General features: G+C 40.9%; 1 protein-coding gene across 4 annotated transcripts in view; it reads right to left on the bottom strand.

Moving 5' to 3' along the window:
- The window catches only part of LOC144022021 (dynein axonemal heavy chain 11), a 34547-nt gene extending 17902 nt beyond the window's left edge, over positions 1-16645 (bottom strand). Inside the window, exons 1-52 of one of the 4 annotated variants that reach the window (XM_077526404.1) lie at positions 16579-16645; positions 16222-16465; positions 15950-16093; positions 15637-15830; positions 15385-15565; positions 15205-15304; positions 14431-14642; positions 14088-14309; positions 13845-14012; positions 13623-13739; positions 13376-13513; positions 13159-13274; positions 12876-13080; positions 12502-12603; positions 12014-12409; positions 11547-11879; positions 10920-11168; positions 10681-10850; positions 10383-10605; positions 10190-10306; positions 10020-10106; positions 9780-9938; positions 9499-9582; positions 9238-9396; positions 9029-9151; positions 8668-8790; positions 7912-8136; positions 7748-7839; positions 7547-7673; positions 7323-7463; positions 6947-7180; positions 6459-6590; positions 6067-6227; positions 5837-5993; positions 5573-5718; positions 5373-5489; positions 5156-5294; positions 4989-5081; positions 4669-4863; positions 4485-4562; positions 4243-4375; positions 3693-3820; positions 3284-3432; positions 2997-3147; positions 2787-2918; positions 2387-2560; positions 1576-1780; positions 1272-1437; positions 1102-1204; positions 615-854; positions 370-531; positions 71-264 (exon numbers count right to left, since the gene is read on the bottom strand). In XM_077526404.1, coding sequence (XP_077382530.1) covers positions 71-264; positions 370-531; positions 615-854; positions 1102-1204; positions 1272-1437; positions 1576-1780; positions 2387-2560; positions 2787-2918; positions 2997-3147; positions 3284-3432; positions 3693-3820; positions 4243-4375; positions 4485-4562; positions 4669-4863; positions 4989-5081; positions 5156-5294; positions 5373-5489; positions 5573-5718; positions 5837-5993; positions 6067-6227; positions 6459-6590; positions 6947-7180; positions 7323-7463; positions 7547-7673; positions 7748-7839; positions 7912-8136; positions 8668-8790; positions 9029-9151; positions 9238-9396; positions 9499-9582; positions 9780-9938; positions 10020-10106; positions 10190-10306; positions 10383-10605; positions 10681-10850; positions 10920-11168; positions 11547-11879; positions 12014-12409; positions 12502-12603; positions 12876-13080; positions 13159-13274; positions 13376-13513; positions 13623-13739; positions 13845-14012; positions 14088-14309; positions 14431-14642; positions 15205-15304; positions 15385-15565; positions 15637-15830; positions 15950-16093; positions 16222-16440 — 8315 coding nt within the window. In that variant the 5' untranslated portion in view covers positions 16441-16465; positions 16579-16645. Of the gene's footprint in view, positions 1-70; positions 265-369; positions 532-614; positions 855-1101; positions 1205-1271; positions 1438-1575; positions 1781-2386; positions 2561-2786; positions 2919-2996; positions 3148-3283; positions 3433-3692; positions 3821-4242; positions 4376-4484; positions 4563-4668; positions 4864-4988; positions 5082-5155; positions 5295-5372; positions 5490-5572; positions 5719-5836; positions 5994-6066; positions 6228-6458; positions 6591-6946; positions 7181-7322; positions 7464-7546; positions 7674-7747; positions 7840-7911; positions 8137-8667; positions 8791-9028; positions 9152-9237; positions 9397-9498; positions 9583-9779; positions 9939-10019; positions 10107-10189; positions 10307-10382; positions 10606-10680; positions 10851-10919; positions 11169-11546; positions 11880-12013; positions 12410-12501; positions 12604-12875; positions 13081-13158; positions 13275-13375; positions 13514-13622; positions 13740-13844; positions 14013-14087; positions 14310-14430; positions 14643-15204; positions 15305-15384; positions 15566-15636; positions 15831-15949; positions 16094-16221; positions 16551-16578 lie in introns of those variants that run through there. The other 3 variants (XM_077526401.1, XM_077526403.1, XM_077526402.1) reach the window with 3 other exon arrangements.
- Between the last annotated feature and the right edge of the window lie 1603 nt (positions 16646-18248).

Genomic DNA, 18248 nt, shown 5'->3' with positions numbered 1-18248 from the left:
AAAAAAAAAGTGTTACCAAAGAGACGAGATATTCACTCACTCTGATCATGTGCTGTAAATCAATACTTACACATGTTGCATTGCATCCTCAAACAACACGAGATTCATGGCTGCATTGAGTTCATTGTAGCTCTCCAGGGCATCAGTGAGGCTGGTCCTGAGCACAGACCAGTCTGTGACAGCAGTGTAAGAGGATTCCTTGCCAATTTGGGCAAAGTGGCAAAAGACAAGGGGTTGCTTTGTCATTTTTTCAAATTCAACTCCCTAGATAAAGAAAGTCATGTTGATTTATTTTGAACTACTGCTCAGTATTGTTTGCGAAGGTTGAACGACAAATGTGTTATTTTTGAATCAGAATCTATATTGCACCTCAAAGCACTCATGCACAGTCTCCATTTGGAGCTTCCGGAAGAGATGTACATCTTTGACATCTAATAGCCTGTCGGAGTAGACTCTGCAAGACTCATGGAGCCACAGCAGAGCCAGATCAGTGCTGTTTTCAACATTCTCAGGCTCAGCGAAGAGGATACCCTGAACCACACGCAATCATATGAATATCAACTTCATTCACAGGTCTTAGCGCAAACAGTTGCAATATTACAAATCAGAATGACCTGAAAGATGTTAGACATGTCTCGCATGTTGAATGTATAGTGAAATTTAATGGCTGTTGGCAGAAAAGTGAGATCCATCTTGTGATGGAGCGTTACTGCAGCCTGGACTACCGCTGCAATGTTCTTCTGAACGTGCAAACCGAAGTGTTGCTGTGTCAGGTGACAGCTCAAGATCTGCCCAAAGATGGACATCAGAGCCTCGGATGAAGGAAAGTTCACCGCAAATACGGAGAAATGTCTCTGCGGAAAGCAAATAGTACATAATCTTGAGTTTGAAACAAATGATGATATTCCTTAGTTGTACCTGTATAGCTGTTTAAAAGCACTCCCAAAAAGTCTGTATTTATTTACTAACATTCGGAACCACACAAGAATGCTAAGATCAAGTTTTTAATTATCCTGTGCAGTTATCGGAACGTAATACTAAAAGACATACCTCTTCAAAAAAAAAAAATCTGTATTTTGACATTTTAACTTGTAAACATACCTGAAGCCTTGGGTTGATGGTGAAACTTCCAGCAGTTGGGTTCATACAGGCAACATATTGCGTGTTGAATATTTCTTTTAAAGACAACTTCTGTCTATCGTACCTGCCATTATGACAGAAATGCATTCCAATGAGGAATTGAATGCAAAAGTAAAAACGTGTCTTCATACCAGTGCCCATAATCCAGATGTTGCCTTATGAGCGTGTGCGGTTGCACTGTTCCATAGGTGTCAACAGCTGGCATGTTCATATCATCGATGAAGTACACCAGCCTTCTGCTGCCTGTAGGTGCATAGCTCCTGCCTGCTCTTTTTTCCAACTGACGTTCTAGGATATCTACAAAACGAGCAAAAAAACATTTTCATCATTATTTTAACAAGTGAACAGCTAAAGTCCTCCTCCCTCTTAAGAGATTGGACAGCACCAGCAGATGGCACTACAGCTTACTAAAATGTGCAACCTCCCTCAACTCACCCTGCAGTGCCAGGGAGGTTATGTAGTAGTTGAAGGGTACTTTTGTAGTCGTGTAACTCTCTGACAGGCCATCTAACGTATTCCTGACAAGTGCAGTTTTCCCCACTCCGGCGTTCCCGACAAGCATCAGCGGCTGCCTCCGCTCCAGCAACAAGTCCATGAAGTAGCGAAGACGCAGGGTCTCTGCCGTGTGTACCAGAACAGCCTGCAATCATACAAACAGCAGGAGGACAGGGAACAGAAACATACATGCTTATTAAGGCTTTCTTTGGAATGATTTATTGACAGACATGTGTTCAGTGAATTGTATGTGATTTATAATTTCTTGTATTTCGTCAGTACACCACAACTATTCTGTCATAATAGCATCATTTGTTGAGAACAAAACCCCGCTAATTATGGCTCAGCAAGACCCTTTGAAGCATTCACAGCTGTATACAGGAGCATAAAGAAAGGCAAGAGAGCGTGGGTGAAAGCACAGGCCTTGTTGCCCGAGCCTTCATCCCCACACAAACTGGTATGGGGTGTAGCAGATGGTAATCACACACAGTTTGCAAGCCTATCAACCACTGGAACACCCCTGCCACAACCTCTCAAAGTGACTTGAGCCTTTCTTATTATGTTCACTGAGGCATATGTACAATTTTAATATGTTTTCATTGTTGATTCTTGGTTATTTGTCTTAAAAATGTTAATGATTATGTTTGTGACACTCTGTCAAACCTATGAAAAAGTTTTGCATTTTGGAATGAATCCACCCCCCCCCCCAAAAAAAATAAATAAATGCTGGTCTATATGGAAAGAGTCTCACTTGTAATGGTGTGCCAGTTTCCATTTCAAAGGGAGGCACAATGTCAGTCCAAGGAAGCAAGCGCTTGGTTTGAGCATCAATGCAGAAGTCAAACACTGTCCCCTGTGTTGGAAGTTTCACTGTCTTCATTTCTTTGGTCCACCACTTACTGAACTCCACCCGGTAATCATAGAGCTAGATAATCAGAAAAGATTTTAGAATAAGTATTCTAAATGCACGTGCAATGCAAATTATGGACTGTCAATTATATTTAAATTATATTATTATTTAAATTATAATAAAGTATGCCAGCCATTATTTACTGCAGAGATGATTTTATTACACCGTAGTACATGTATTTTTATCGGTCTACCCCGCTATATGTTGAGGTTAAATTAATCATTTAATCAAATGGAAATACCTGGTCTCGACACAAGGCCCCCCCAAAAGCCCAAATGCAGGCAAAAATAAAGTAGGTCTCATAAAGCTCCCTGGGAGAGTCAGATGGAATATTTTCTGGGGTTAGAAGGCAGTCGAGCAAAGTGCAGAGTGTCTAAATGAGAAGTGAGAAACACAGGTAAGTTCCTACTTCGTGGTTTATACAGGTCAATTAATGTTTGCTGTAATGTACCTGTACAAGAGAGTTCTCCGGAATTGGAGTGATTGTCTTGAAGGTGGTTCTCATCTTCTCGAGACACCGTGGGACATATTTTTCAAATAGTATGGTTAAGTGAGCCCTTTCAGTTTGCCGTTCTCGTTGGTCAATCCAGCTGGCAACATAGCTGAGCAAAATGAAATCATTTATCATTGGGGTTATGCAAGTAAGATACAAAAAAACATGTCACAACATGTCATCCAATGTAAAAAAAAAATAATAAAAAAAAAAAAAATGGAAAAGAATTGTTGTTTGAAACTCACGGATTCCAACCCAAGTCTTGCTGGTTGATGTAGAGGATTCCTGCTCTGGACACAGTGGCAGGCGTGGCTGCTCTCAGGTGACTAATTTCAAACACAAGCCTCATGGATGAGGTGAGTGGCACCCGCTCATTGCTAGCTAGAGTCAGGACCTGAAAGGTTGCATACATCTTTATTATCCCTAACTAATGCTCAGCTAGACATAACCTAAACAATGAAAACATAGCATTAGCTCAGTGACACGATTCATTGCGCTGGTGGTAAAAATAAAATAAAATAAATAAATAATTCCAAGTACCCCACCCGAGGAAGTGATGGCTGAAGTAGGGTGAAAGAAACATCTTTTTCTGTCTGTACCACCTTGGTTGCCATGTGTTGTAAAGAAGTGTATGAGTGAACTGGAGGGAGGTACCTTGTTGTCATCCATCACTGTGTTGAGTGATTCAATCCACATCGGATCAATGTCTCCATCCAACACAATCCACTTAGGTCCGAGGTTGGACATGTTTGCTTGCTCTCGCATCAGAGATGAAAGCAAACCTTATATTGAGAAAGCAAACAGGAAAGGAGATTGTGAGATATTCAATTTATGATCATTTGAGGGTTTTTAGCTATACTTAATATGAATGAGCATAGTAGCTTTTGGATAAAAAATATATAGTGGACACCCCGCTGTTCACGGGTGATAGGGACCAAGTCGAGCCACTAACAGCAAAAATCCATGTATAATTGGCATCCATTGTAAAATCAGTTGTGGATGGATATTTTTTTTAACCCCAAAAAAATCAAAAATGAGGATAAACCGCCAATAAGTGTTTTCCATGAAAAACGGGGGCTGCCCCACACCCCCACCCCTAAATAAAATTGAAAATATATCTGTGAATAGGTGCATCTGCGGGTACTGAACCACAAGAATGCAGGTGTCCACTGTATTTTTTTTATTTCAAATAATATATGCTTGCCGTCTTTCCACTCCCGAGTTGCAGGATGGATGAAGCCAAACAATTCATCTCTGTCAACTGCTTTTGGATTGAGGTCATTCCAGACAGGCTTCCTCTTCAGGCTTACATAGGTTTTATAGAGAACCCTCAATATCTAGTGAAAGGTGAGCACAGCATGTGACATGTTAAACACTACTGCACATGTATTTCTTTTTGTTTTTTCAAATGAGAATTCAAACTAATGAAAGCCATTAATATCTAACCGAGCTTTTCCCAGTTCCAGCATTTCCAACAACAAAGACTGAGTGACGCACAGCCATGAGTTCAACCAATTGCATCACCTTAAAAAAAAAAGAAAAAAAAAAGAAAGAGAGAAATGCAATAACATTTTGGATATTCATGAATTATTTGAAAAGGTATTTATTTACAAGCTATATCATGACAAACCTTGAGGATGAATGCTTCCTCTGGCTGGAGTCGGAGAGAAAGAGTGGTATTTCTAACTTCCTTTTCAAAGTCCCAGTCTCGTTCTCTCTCTACTTCCAGGCCAGGAAATAGATCTCGCAGCAATCCAAGGAAGATGGTGACATCGTCAGTCACAATTTTTGGCATGTTGAAATCCCTCAGTGCACGCATCAACACCTAAGAAACACACGTAATGTTACATCAGTCTTTTTCAGTAGTTTTTTTGTATACTATAACAGTATTTCTTCTGAGTAAAACCAAAAGAGATCGTGTTTGTTCCCTTTCCAATGTTATTGCATCACCTGATCTTCAGGTCTTGTCTTGTCTCTTCTTCTGAGTCCACCAGCCACAACCAAAACGGATTTGACAGCTCGTAAACCCCAATCATAGTGGTCCTAACAGATATACGGAAAAAAAATAAGAAAAAAAACAACTGAAACAGCAGTGCAATAAAATATTATTGTCTTACCTGCTTGGAAAGAAGCTCTTTGCACAGAGCGTAAAGAGAAGTAAACCTCCTCGCAAGAAGCTTGGCACCACAGAATCCCTCTGCCACTAACATGATTTCACAGATGAGCTCAATATCCGGAACCACCATTGCGCAGGGTCTACGGCCACATGAAGATAAAACATAGATTTGATGTAAATCTACTTAATGACACATTATGAAGCTGTACAATTTGCACCTAAACAAAGCCTTGAGGTTCTCTGGTAGTTCTGTCCTTCCTGCATAGCCCGGATTCATAGTAATGAAGATCCCGACAGAGGGCCTTAAGAGAATTTCTGTATTTAGGAAGAGGAATCTGAGGAGACATCGACCTGTTATTAGGACCAGTAATATTCGCCTTGTTCAAAAGCATTTATCCATCAAGATTAATCTCCTTACCTTTTCTTTTTCGATCGGATGGCATCCTGGATCGTTTTCACCTGCACCGCAACGACAGACAAAACCTCGACAGGGATGCGATTGAATTCATCAAAACAGCCCCATGCTCCAGTCTGGGCCAAACCCTTGTAGATATTTCCTGTTGACTGAGCATAAAAATAACATTTAAAGAAATATATATAGAAAATAAAAAATAAATATATGCTCTGGCAACAATGTCTGAATATGAAGTGAACAAAGGAAGCTGATTGTCAAATCTCCAACCCTGTAGTCCATCTGCTCAGAACAGTTAAAGATGTAGACCATGACACCCATTGCTCGGCCAAGATCCTTTGTGGTCTCAGTTTTGCCAGTCCCAGCAGGACCCGCTGGTGCGCCACTCATAGTCAGGTGCAGTGACTGAGTCAGTGTGATGTAGCAGCTAAAATGATAAAGGAATATAGAATATGTTGAAACCTTTGATGCATTTTCTCAATGAAAATAAGCTTTCTTACCGGTCTGTGAGGGGAGTGATGACTAGTCTTGGTGTATTTCCGAGATACTCATAAAGGTAAGGGAACTGGGCATCACAAATGTTAATGAAACAGTGGCGCTGCTGTTCATTCCAACAGTGTCGGAGATGGGAAAGCCACTGGAAGGCCTGTGCGGTGGTGACCTAGACACATAATTGACAACTGACAAACTATGCTGTCGAAATGCAATTAATCAACACAGTGACAAAGAAATATGACAGTCGGAGCTGATTAAATTTTTAGTTTCATTAGTCAAATCAAATGAGCCTTAAAAAACAACAACTGTGAATTCAGATTTCTGGACTGTGAGATCTGGCTGTAAAAAGAAAAAAAAATGCTTGCATTATAGTTGGTTCTACCTATAGATTTCTCACCTTTTGGGCAATCAAGCTGGCGACAACATCTCTCGCATGAACATCAATCGTGCAAATAGTCATGATCTTCTGTCTGTTTCCTTCACTCAGATCACCCAACAGCATGTTAATCAACATGTTTAGTTGTGCAACCTGGGAGAGATTGAAAAGCTCAACATCAAATAAATCAAAGGCTAACAAAAACAATATTAACAGTCTAACACTTGACTCTTCAGGCTCCCTACAGTACATGTATATTAAAGTGAACACTGGAGCTGGATAAATTAGCACAAACAATTTGTGATGAAAATATTGCTGAGAATGGTGTATTCATCACAGGTCCTTGCATGACAGCTCTAATCTGTCTGCTGAAGACAGGGAGAGATTATTAAAGCAGCAGTCAAGGACATGTTAACCTGACATTGCACTGGTAAAACTGACAAGCGCAAGTCGTTGAGTCTGATGCGATTATGATGGCATGGAAAACATTCGCACTTGCTCTCTCTCACCAGTTTCTTGTTGTAGTCTTTCACGGCAGACTCAAATCCTTCTTCTAGTCTTTTAAACACGAGCTCCACATCGTTGCTCCACCATATCTGTGATGCAGTCAACGCCACTTGGGCCGGGAAGTCAAGAATCCACTGCTCTCGGGGCCTTTCCTCGTACACTGCTACAGCCTCAGACAGGTGACCCCTGACACTTTCCCTCATGGACTCCTCCAGACAGGAAAGCCACACCTCCACCTTATAGGAGCAATATTCATATTATAACATGTAAATGTATGCCAACGAAATATCAGAATCCAGTAGAATATTAGGGAATTTTCAATGTCAATTTTAAACATAATTAAAATGTGAACTCTAAATATTTATTGTAGCATCTTACCGCTCCATTACAGTGACATTCCTTCTGGAATGGAACATACTCCCTTTCTTTGCTGTACATGCCCACAGCAAGTTTAGATTGATTGTTTGAAAATTCCAGATCAGAAATATTGTCAAATAGTTTTAAGAGGTGGCATGTTACCTGAAAAACAATGCATTATATTTATGTACAGTGAGTATTTAAATGTGACTCAATTCAGAAGAAGAAATAATTATTTTTTTTACATCTTTGGGGCGGCTTCCTTTTGAGAGAATATCCAACAAGTCTGCAGATGATATGAAGTAGAATCTCGGAAATGCAAGTCTTTTGGTCTCCAGGTACTCAGCAAGAGCCTTTTCACATAAAGCCAGCCTGGCAAAATATAGGATTTATAAATTATGGCAATAACATTCTGTTTAAAGCGATGAAGCAGAATGCACAAAGACCTTTTCTGAAGATCTTCTAACTTTTCAAATAGTTTGGGTTTATTGGTGGCTTCGATCACATGTTTGGATTTGGCACTGTCCAACATTAATTCCTGAAAAGGAAAACTGAATTCAACGTGGCTTCTTGTTTGCCCATAAGTGCAACAACGAATGCAAGTGCAGACCTGAAATTCAGCGTCGATAATGCGGAATCTGTGTGCATCTGTTGGTAGTTGCTGGCATATATCATCACAGCCTTTAAAGATACTTTCCAAATAGGCCCATGTCCTCTGCACCTCCATCCAGACCATCAGCACAGAGTCAGCCACTGTTAGCTGTCTCTGAAGTTCCACAACTTGGACAAGAAAGTGATCTAGGTGCTTGCTCTGAAAGATGCCCTGGAGCTGAACCTTAAGAATGGGCATAAAAAAGTTGGAAGAAATGGTCTAAGTTATCGACATTTGGTACAACCATAAACACAAATCTGCAGGAAGTTGCATCTTCATAAGCTCATATCATCATCACATGCACCAGTTTCATTTTCAAGCCATCTCATCAGCTTGCCACACCACAAAAAAGCGGGGGGAGGGATATGGTCTACTTACACAAAGACAAAGGCACTAAAATAGTAAGGCATCTAATTGCTTTCTACAACCCCCCAAATGCATCTGGTGTACATGTACAAAGACCGCCGGGTGCAACAATGCCGCCATGTGCAACAGCAGCTATAAATCTGTGGATTCAATAGGGACCTCTCCAGTCTCAGCTGTGCTGTTAGACGGTCAGACAGCGAGACCCCATTCTGCATTCTCCACCATTCAGCCTTTAACTACCAGCGCTTCTAACAGACAACTCATCTTGAGAGCCGGTCCTGGCGTGTTACAGACACAGCCTTTTTGAAACGATAAGGTCATTCTGAGCAGTCTCTCTCAGCAACTTACCTGATGATCCTCAAGCATCTCAATGAGCTCCTCATCACATTTAAGAAGTGGCATGGAGGTTTGGTAATGACCTTCATATGAAAGCTCCATTGACGCCCATATTTGACTAATTTCTGTCACAACCTGAAATTAAAGAGGAATATTTCTATACACACAAACTGAAGTTTGGCCAGAACTTGCTAGAACTTTACTAATAGATCTATCCATACTTGTGTGAAAATATAATCTTAGCAATTCCCAATGCATAGACCAAAAGACTGAGAGCCAAAAAATATGTTAAGACACAGACCATTACAATACTTATGCCTGTGATGATTGTTTCTTGATATGATTAACCACCATCCATAATGAACTGAACAACCTTCTCAATGGCCATTTCTTTAACAGCCTTATCCACGGTGTTGCGGACTTCTTCTTCGTAAAGATGAAGTTGCAGTGCCAGGAGGTCTGCCAAGGTGGTATGATCAGTCATAGTGAAGTTCATCTATATATAAAAAAAATAAGTACGTTTATGCAAAAAAATAAATAAATAAATCACTGTAGTATGACATTGCTCTAAAGAGCATGCACCTGCATCGTCCTTATTAGTTGTACCCAGTGACGCTCTCGGATCGCAAGGTTCTGGAGCTGACTCACAGCTCGCAGTGATGTCAACAGGTTCTTCACAAAAAGGTCTAATCCGGAATACACATTCCATGCACGAGCCTCTTTGTCAAGTTTCCGCATGTCCTACAAAAACGGAAAGCTTGTTATCATCATTAGTTATGAGGCCAATGAAATAATCGACGCAGTTGGTGCATGGCAGGCGAGATGCACTGTTGGTGATCTCACCTTAGCAAATGCCCTCAATTCTACATCCATCTGCTCTACGTTTATCTGCCTCCATTTACTCTTTGTCCAGTGTTCCACATTAGTCTGTATAGATAAAGACACACGCACAGGGGTCATTGGATGGAGGGGGCTTAATTGGAGCATTTAGTGGCAAGAGAATCAATGACCACACAGACAGCAGGCTTGTCAGATTATTGAGCTATTGGCTCTTGTGGCTTTTAGCTATATTTCCATTTTCTAACTTTATATGACATTACTGAGATTTCTCTTATGCAACTTACTTGAACAAATATGACTATGTCCCACAGTTCTTTGAGAACAATGATCTCTCGTTTGCAGAGCTTAACGTCTTTATAGTCAGGGATTGTGACGTCAAATAAATTGGTTGACTCCTGCAACGCTGACAACTCCTTGTCCAAATTTCGAATTTCTTTTTCAGACTACAAGACAAGAGAAGACATGTTATCTGCAGTATGAAGTCTAATTTGCTGGCCATGATTGTGCAACAGTTTGACTCGTACGTTCTCCAAACCAACGTAGGGATGAGATGTTTTGTAATTGAAAGGCGCAGTTGTTCTGAAGATTTCCCTGAATTGGCTTTGTTTCACCTGAATAAGAAATACAAGTTTCATGACACATTATGTCCAAGTATACTCTATTGTATTTATGCATTAATAGGAAACAGTGTGACCTCAAATTCTAAGCAGCGTCTTCGTAAAACCATCATTTCTTCATTTTGCATAGGGGCCACCTCATGCCTCACTTTTATGGACATTTTTTTAGCCCCATTCCATTTTTCCGGGAGTTCCTAAAAATGGTTTCATCATTTGCGAGTGATAGGGAAAAAAAAGCAACAACAACAACAACAAAAAAAATGCCATTACCTCGAGCTGAAAATAGACCTTATCCGGAATGGTCACGCCATGCCGTTCAAGGAGGATTACTGTGTCTCTCAGAGGCTGGAACATCTTGTCGGTGACAGCTTGTCGGCCTCTAATAGCCAGGAGGTGACTCATGACTTCCACCAGACTGTCATAGTCTCCTTTGGGGACACACTTAGCAAGCCCTTCAACAGCACTGCGGATAAATCCTTGAAGCTCATCAAGACTGAAGGGAATAAGGTGAAACATAAGAATGGCACATAGACAGTTGTCTTTGTAAGTTAGCAGAGTCGACAGTGACCTGTTTGTGACATATGTCAAAAGATGCTCCTTAAAAAGCCAACTCCACTTCTTAATAGTGTTTAGGAGGCTGACTTTGAAGTGCTTGATGTCCACCAGAAACCATCCATCAAATACCCTGGAGTCTTCAAGTTTGCATGTTTCCGAGTACAGGTCCTCATAGTAATCAATCTGTTCAGTTAAGACCGCTGTTATTTACCAATGAAAATCTCATGTGATTTTGGAAGTGATGCCTTTCACCTGCTCTTTGAAGTGATCAACTGTAGGAGGGCTCTCTGGGAGAATATCGGCTCTGTCCACCTCTTCGGGTGTTAATGCCCGTGCATACAAGAGGAACTGGTTAAGGAACTCTGTCCGGTCATCTTGCCACAAATGGGTGTAGCAATCAAACTGTCTCTGGTAAGATATGGCTTTGTTGAGGACATTCTCAACTTTCTCCATCACTTCTTTACGCAAATCCAACAAGTCAAGCATGTCTTCCATTACATCCTGTAAGGGTTCAATCACATGACAATTGCATGCTAAAACGATTTTACGCAGTTGTGGCAAGTGAGGACATTTTGTGGCTTCACATTTGTACTCTTACATTTAGAGTTTTAATGCAACAGTGGATGAGCAACTGAACAAAAGTCAATCAACACGAGAGTCCGTATATTGTATTGTATTGTAATTCCGCCAAGTCTAGTCAAGTATTTAAATCTGTTTATAGTTCCACAATAAATTAAAAACAACATTCAATGTCAGTCTCTCGTTGCATTAGAAATACACTAACTATAAATCAATTAACTTATCATTAATAGTCAATCAAGAACATTATGTCAAATGCCCATCCCTAATAGTAATACAGAAGCCAATCAAAATCAGTACCTGATAGCTGTCCACGCTAACATCAGCAGCCAACCTGTTGATATTTACTGACACCTTAAATATATCTCCAATAAGTCCTTCTACCAGCTCATAGAAGCCATCTCCTGCATCTCTCTGCAGTGACGGTTGGAAGAGCATGCCCAAGTCGGTAAGCAACAAATGAGCTTCCAAGAGGGGGGCCTGCTTGTGAAAGGAGTCCATGTTGTCCACGAAGAACTGAAGTGAGTGGCCAATGTAGCCGAAGAGCCCCTCAACCAGCATCTCGTCCACATAGTCCATGTAGGACTGCCAAGCGTCTGAAGTCGGGTCTGCCTTGAAGAGCATCATGTTCTCCTAAGGACGGTTCAGTGTATTGTGATGCAGATTAATTTCTGTTTTAGATCATTACATTTTACAGGAACAGTTATCAGTTAGTATACATGCGGAACATGTGACCTACATATGAGAGAAAAAAAATTGTGCTGTACCTGTACCAACTTGTGGATAGAGTCTCCATCTTGTTTTATGGAGCTATATATCTTGCTAACACGGTCCCCCCTGTCCTCAAGCTGTAGCAACGAGCTTTTCCTGTTGTCCTTTCTACAAAACATAGTGTGCTTGCTCCATCTCTTCATCATTGATTGCATAGCATCACGGTTTTCCTTCGCTCTACCGGCTCGGTCGACAAGGTCTTGGACCTGGTTTTTGATGATGCATATGAAGCTCCAGCAATCCCGGTCCTGCCACGTTAAGTCGGTCTCTGCTCTTTTCAGTAGTTGGTCTACTGAAGTCAGTTGATCTCTGATGAGCGGGAGTTCAATTTCAAGAACAGTCTGTTTGAGTTTGTTGTACCACTGCACTACTAGCTGCAGACTCTTCACATACTAAAAAAAATATTCAGATAATAAATGATGAGGGCCTTTTAAACACTTTCAAAATAGTAACAGGTACTGCTGAGTGGATGTGAGGGTCTCACCTTTGTGAAGAGGTCCCGTTTCTCAAAAACAGTCATGGCTGCCACAGGAATGTTAATGTTAAGAGTTTGAATATATTTCACATCTTTCAAGACTTCCGCCAGCTGAGGAGCCGAAACAAATAGCAGTAAGTGAGACACCTTTTGACTCTGAGAAGCTGTAGGTTTTTCGGCAGAATTGCATACAGCAGAGGTTCCGAAAAGTACGGGGTGCGACTAAGAGTGGTGGGGATGCAATACTGCAAAAGCGACCGCAATGAAGATTCAGTAATTGTGGTAACTTCCAATACAAAGGCAAAAAACATAACTTTTATATGCACCATGCACAAAAAGTGTTATGAATGTCTTACTTATTGGAGCGAAAAATGTGAACTTACCTTGGGATTGAAATTGACTGAGATGAGTTCATTTGAAGAGTTTCTAAATATGAGCGGTTGTTCCATGTTAATCTGGCAAGCTTGCTCCAAACCATTACACCACTCAGAGTAAACTTGTTCCTCACATTGGTGTAGAAGACTAATCATCTCCTTGTACATGTGGTGCTCCTTTGTTGTATCCATACCTCCCGCAGATCTGAAAGTGCTAAATAATACGTTTTGAGCTTTAATACACTACTGGAGCCACATTATATAACTGTAGAATGAAGTTGTTTCACTCAACCTTTCAAATACAGTTTTTATTTTCTCCCATGGGCCTTCAATCCGTTCTCTGATCATTTTTGCCCATTTTAACATTCCAGATGCACGAGCCATGTTCTTTCCAAAACAACTTTCCATCTGTAAATAAAGACAGAATAATAACAGAGTGCTGCATTAACCTTGCATTATTTTTTATTTTATTTTAGCAATTAAATATAAATTCACCTTTTACTACTCACCTCATTGAGTTGTGACTTAAAGATCCATTTACATTTGTCCAGCTCATCTTGGAATTGCTGCAGCAGTAGAGGAATGTTGGGACTGAATATTTGTCTGATGTGGCCTCTCTCAAGGAAAGGTCCAAAAATTGTTAACAGCTAAAGACGAAAACAAAAGAAGATGAATCCATGATTGTTTGCTGTCACAGGGGTTGAGCCTTATAGACCATTTTGATACGGAGCAGTTGGTATATCCAATTGCTCTTACTTTAAATGCTGATTCCAGTCCGGCGCAATCCTTAAAGGCTGAGCATAGAAGACTAGCAAATCGACATTCAAAGTCCACAATCTTCACTTTGAAATCCTCATATTCCTTCTCAAAATCCTGAAGAATAAATGTGTATTGTTACAGCATAAAAACAATCACTGCAGTTTGGATTTGGTCTATTTACTAGTTGGATGTAAGCCATGTTCTTCAAGAAAGGTTCACCTGGGAGTTGCAGTCAAGAGGGCTGTGATCACAATGTATTAGCAACAGGCAGTGCTCGCTGAACTCCGTGTACATCTGGGCAGCGTGCTCACTATAGAGTTTGCCTTTAGGCCCACCAAATTCCAATTTTTCCATCCTTTTGTATTCCAGCATTATTTCAAAAATGTCCTGCAATGGAAAAAACAGTACACTGCATATTTCATAACCTCATACCTGACATGACATTTGAAGTTTTAACCTCACCTCTAGCTGCAACATGCGGTTAAGGAAGTTGTTGAAACGTGTGAAAATCATGACTGATGGGAAATCCCAGGGTGCATATTTTGCATTGCTTGCCAACCTCTCCCTCTGGCTCTGATAACTCTTTTTGAAACATCGGAAGACTTTTATTACCCTCTTCACCATGTGGAGACCTTCCTCTGGGTCTTCCCGCAGTAACAAGTCAGTCGACAAATATGTACATGCCTGTAAGATAAAATAGTACACCCTGTAAATGTGTAACTCAACCTCTGCTGTCACACATCAGCAACATACATTTATTGCATATACTAGCACAATAACTGCAATGGTTAAAAGACCTCCATACCTGCTCAATGAACAGATTGCAAAGCTGCTGAAGTAAGACGACAATTCGCGTCGGCTTTTGATATGATTGGCAGCTATTCCAGATCAGAAATAACACGTGAAACAGTGCCGGGATCGAGGCTTCAACGTATGGGAATCCTTCATTTTCCATTTGAGAAAGTTGACTACGCAGTGGGTGTAGATGAAGGTCAGTGTCCTCTGCTTCTTGGAGCGCTTTTGAGAAAAGAAAGCCACCATTTTTACATTTTTTAATGACTCAGAGATATGCTTTTTACACTAAACTTTGCACTGGTAACACATCCATCCATCCATCCATCCATCCATCCATCCATCCATTTTCTTGACCGCTTATTCCTCACAAGGGTCGTGGGGGGTGCTGGAGCCTATCTCAGCTGGCCTTGGGCAGTACACCCTGTAGTGAACACCCTGGACTGGTTGCCAGCCAATCGCAGGGCACACAGAGACGAACAACCATCCACACTCACAAGCACACCTTGGGACAATTCGGAGCGCCCAATTAACCTAAGACATGCATGTCTTTGGAGTGTGGAAGGAGACCGGAGTGCCCGGAGAAGACCCACGCAGGCACGGGGAGAACATGCAAACTCCACGTCCGTCGGACGTGTGACTTGTGTTTATTCAACACAAGTCTTCTTATGTTACGCTGCATCAGAAGCAGCGGGACAAAATTAAATTAAACAAACATTAATTAATGTAACATTTGTATTTGCAGTCTTATTTGGTTACAGGGGGTAGGGTGGGGGTGGGGTCTTACCGTCATATACATTTCCAATTAGGGTTTTTATTGCAGGATGATAGCTGCTTTCCATCATCTCTAACATCTCTGCCATATTCTGAACAGCAGGACTCTGAAGCTACACAGGAAAAATAAACAGTCTGTACCAAGGAATGTCAGGAGAATAAAATAAAGAATATGACTGTTTTCAGTGCATGCCTGTTGATATATGCTCTGAATATTGCTCTTCCTGGAAGCCCAGAACCCCAGCTCTGCATCAGGCCCAGGATTACTGCCAGTCAGAAGTATGTCTGATGAATCTTCCTTCAACATTCTCTGGATCAGATTGGTCCAGTTGCTGATCTGGGTCTCTATGTTATGCGCCAGTGCCCTGTCATAGCTACCAAGGGTGAAGAAATAAACATTTTACTTCTGCGCCATGAGATTATCTGCTAATACATATACGCTTACATTTTAAAAGTACTGGATACATTTTGCATCCAGTCTGTATCAGGTGGGACAGCAAGGACAGATTCCCCCAAAGCATGTCTCCGCACAACTGATGTTTTACTGCATATTTTCTGTGCATTTCGAGTAATGTCTTCAGATAACAGCTGTGGCCATGTGTGCTGGTTCAGACTGTTGGACAGCAGCGGGACACATATCTTGGAACAGTAAACAAGCCAAGTGAAAAAAAAAAAAAGAGACATAAATAACTGAGCATGTTTTGGTTTTTTTTAAAATGAATATTATTAATCAAATGAAGGGAATAGTATGGTATCACCTGTTCAACTATAACTGACAATTGCAGTACTGGACATGGAGCCACGACACCAAAAAGTAAAAGCTCCTTGTAGTTTTCTGAATGAGCAGGGGTAGCTCGCTTCTTTGTGATGTAAATGATCTTCTTTCTGACAACACTCGGGGTCTAAAAAAAGGGGGGGGGGGGGGGGGGGGAGATTAAATATATGCCACATTTTAATGTTATTTAGCTTTGCTAGCACAAATGCTATGCTAGTTATTACAGTACTGCATTGGTTAAAGTAACAAGCATACCTCATTAGTAGCGACCAAAGCACCTGTCTTTGGCGAAGAGAAATAAACAGCAGCGTGTTTTTCAAAAAGGTCTATCAACAGTGTTTGGACGTCTTGACGGGCTGCGCCTTCTTCCCACGTTTGAGGCTGCATTTGTAGGAATTTACAAACTTTCTCCTCGAGAAACTTTACCCTCACGTCGTCAAGAAACGAAGGCGCACTTTCGTCGTCGTCCGACATTTTGGATCACTTTACGACCGTGACCTATAAATTTGGGAAGAAGAAAAAAAAAATCATGTGATATAACCTACCTACAATATATTCCCTAAATGATTCATTAGTTTTACTCCACAAATTTGTCGGCGAAGGAAACTCCCCATGAGTTGAAGTCCACCGGGGAGGCTCGGCGTGTGGTTGCCAAGCAACGGAAAATCTCCTCAATCACTGCGGATGACGTTTCGGGGTTCTGTCTGTCACCATGGGGGTTTTGTGGATAATGTTTTACACCGAACAAATACATAAATACAATCTGACAATTTGCTCTAGAGAGGGGAATAAGTAATTATTGGTCGTCAAACAGATCAAACAGCTTACGAGGCCATTAAAATCAGTTGTGCTTTTTGGGGAATGCATGTTTGATTCCAATGCATCTTCTGGATGGTTCATTTGCATTCATTGAAATATTTTACACTGTGAGAGCTTTGCTGTAGCATTTGTTTTTCTTTTTCTTTTCTTTTTCTTTTTTTTTTTCAGCCGCGTGTGATTGGTCAAGATGTGTGGCGGTGCCTGTCTCCACACTGGGAAGGGGGAGGTTAGACATGCAACACAGTGAGCACACAACACAAACTGGAGTGTGGGCAAGACAGTGCGAGAGCGCATTGCTTTAGTGAGAGACTAGAGCGAAGTTGGGGGGGACAGCATAAAAAAAAACGCATTTTTGGACACAGGTCAAAGTTAATAATAGTTCGAGGACAGAGTGCATCTTTGCAACTTTGACATTTCACATTGTGTGGACTCCACAAACAACCTACATTATTAATATCATATGCATAGTTTACCCTTTATTTCAATTAGACAAAAAAGGCAAGAAAACCTGCTGTGAATATAGTTGCAAGTGGGTCGACAGGGTTAGCACTACACCGGGGCTAGGGGGTGCTATAGCACCTTTAGAAATCAGTGTAGCTCCAGTCAAGCTCCACCAGCATTTTATTTGACATTCTAAAATATGTTTATAAATTATTTTCTCAGCCCCATTATTTATCGGCCAAGCCCCTTTTAGAAAGGAAAAAAAAATCCTGGAGTCGTGCCTGGTCTACTTCAACTGTTGCTATTTTTACACTAGTTCAATAATACACCAAAATACAGCACCGTGTTATCTTTTTGATTGTCCTTTATGTTTGTATTTTACAGTACAGTATTTACTGAAGAGCCACATGGGAGTTAGACGAGCAGCCTAAAAATCAGGCACTGGAAATTCTCACTAAACGCTGCCCCAATGTAGGCCTGAATATTTTGCATGATGGTTTTAAAAACATAGAAATCTTGCATTAGATCTTATCTATGCAAGTGTATAATGACGTGTCCCATTAGGGTATAATTGTGGCTCATTTGCTGATTAAAACCAAATTGCATTTGCTTTTGCATTTACTGCACTGATATTCAAGTGAAGACACTCATACAAAGTGAGAAGTGGCTCAGATTGTCAGCTCAGGTTTGCAGGTGGCGCCGCCATTTTGGCCCACCTCACCAACAATAACAGGACCACCTGTGGGGAAGAGATTGCCTGCCTGTTGCTATGGTTCCAATAACAAGTTGGAAGCAACGCGACGAAGCAGTAAAGAGGAAAATGGCTCCGGATTTATGACAAACATTCTTTTTCTTTTCTTTTTTTTTGCTGTAAAATCAGAACAGGTGTAAACATGGTAGAGAATGTGAGTCATTTAATTGGCCCAAGTGCAAAGTAGTTTGGTCTTCCTTAGGATACACTCACTATAATCTCCATTTCATCTCAAGGTGAAGAGAAGAACTTTCACAAAATGCATGTTTAG

The sequence above is a fragment of the Festucalex cinctus genome, chromosome 7 (assembly GCF_051991245.1).
Source record: "Festucalex cinctus isolate MCC-2025b chromosome 7, RoL_Fcin_1.0, whole genome shotgun sequence".
NCBI classification, from domain to species: Eukaryota; Metazoa; Chordata; class Actinopteri; order Syngnathiformes; family Syngnathidae; genus Festucalex; species Festucalex cinctus.
Note: the sequence above shows the minus strand (reverse complement) of the source record. Positions and strands in the feature narration are given on the sequence as shown.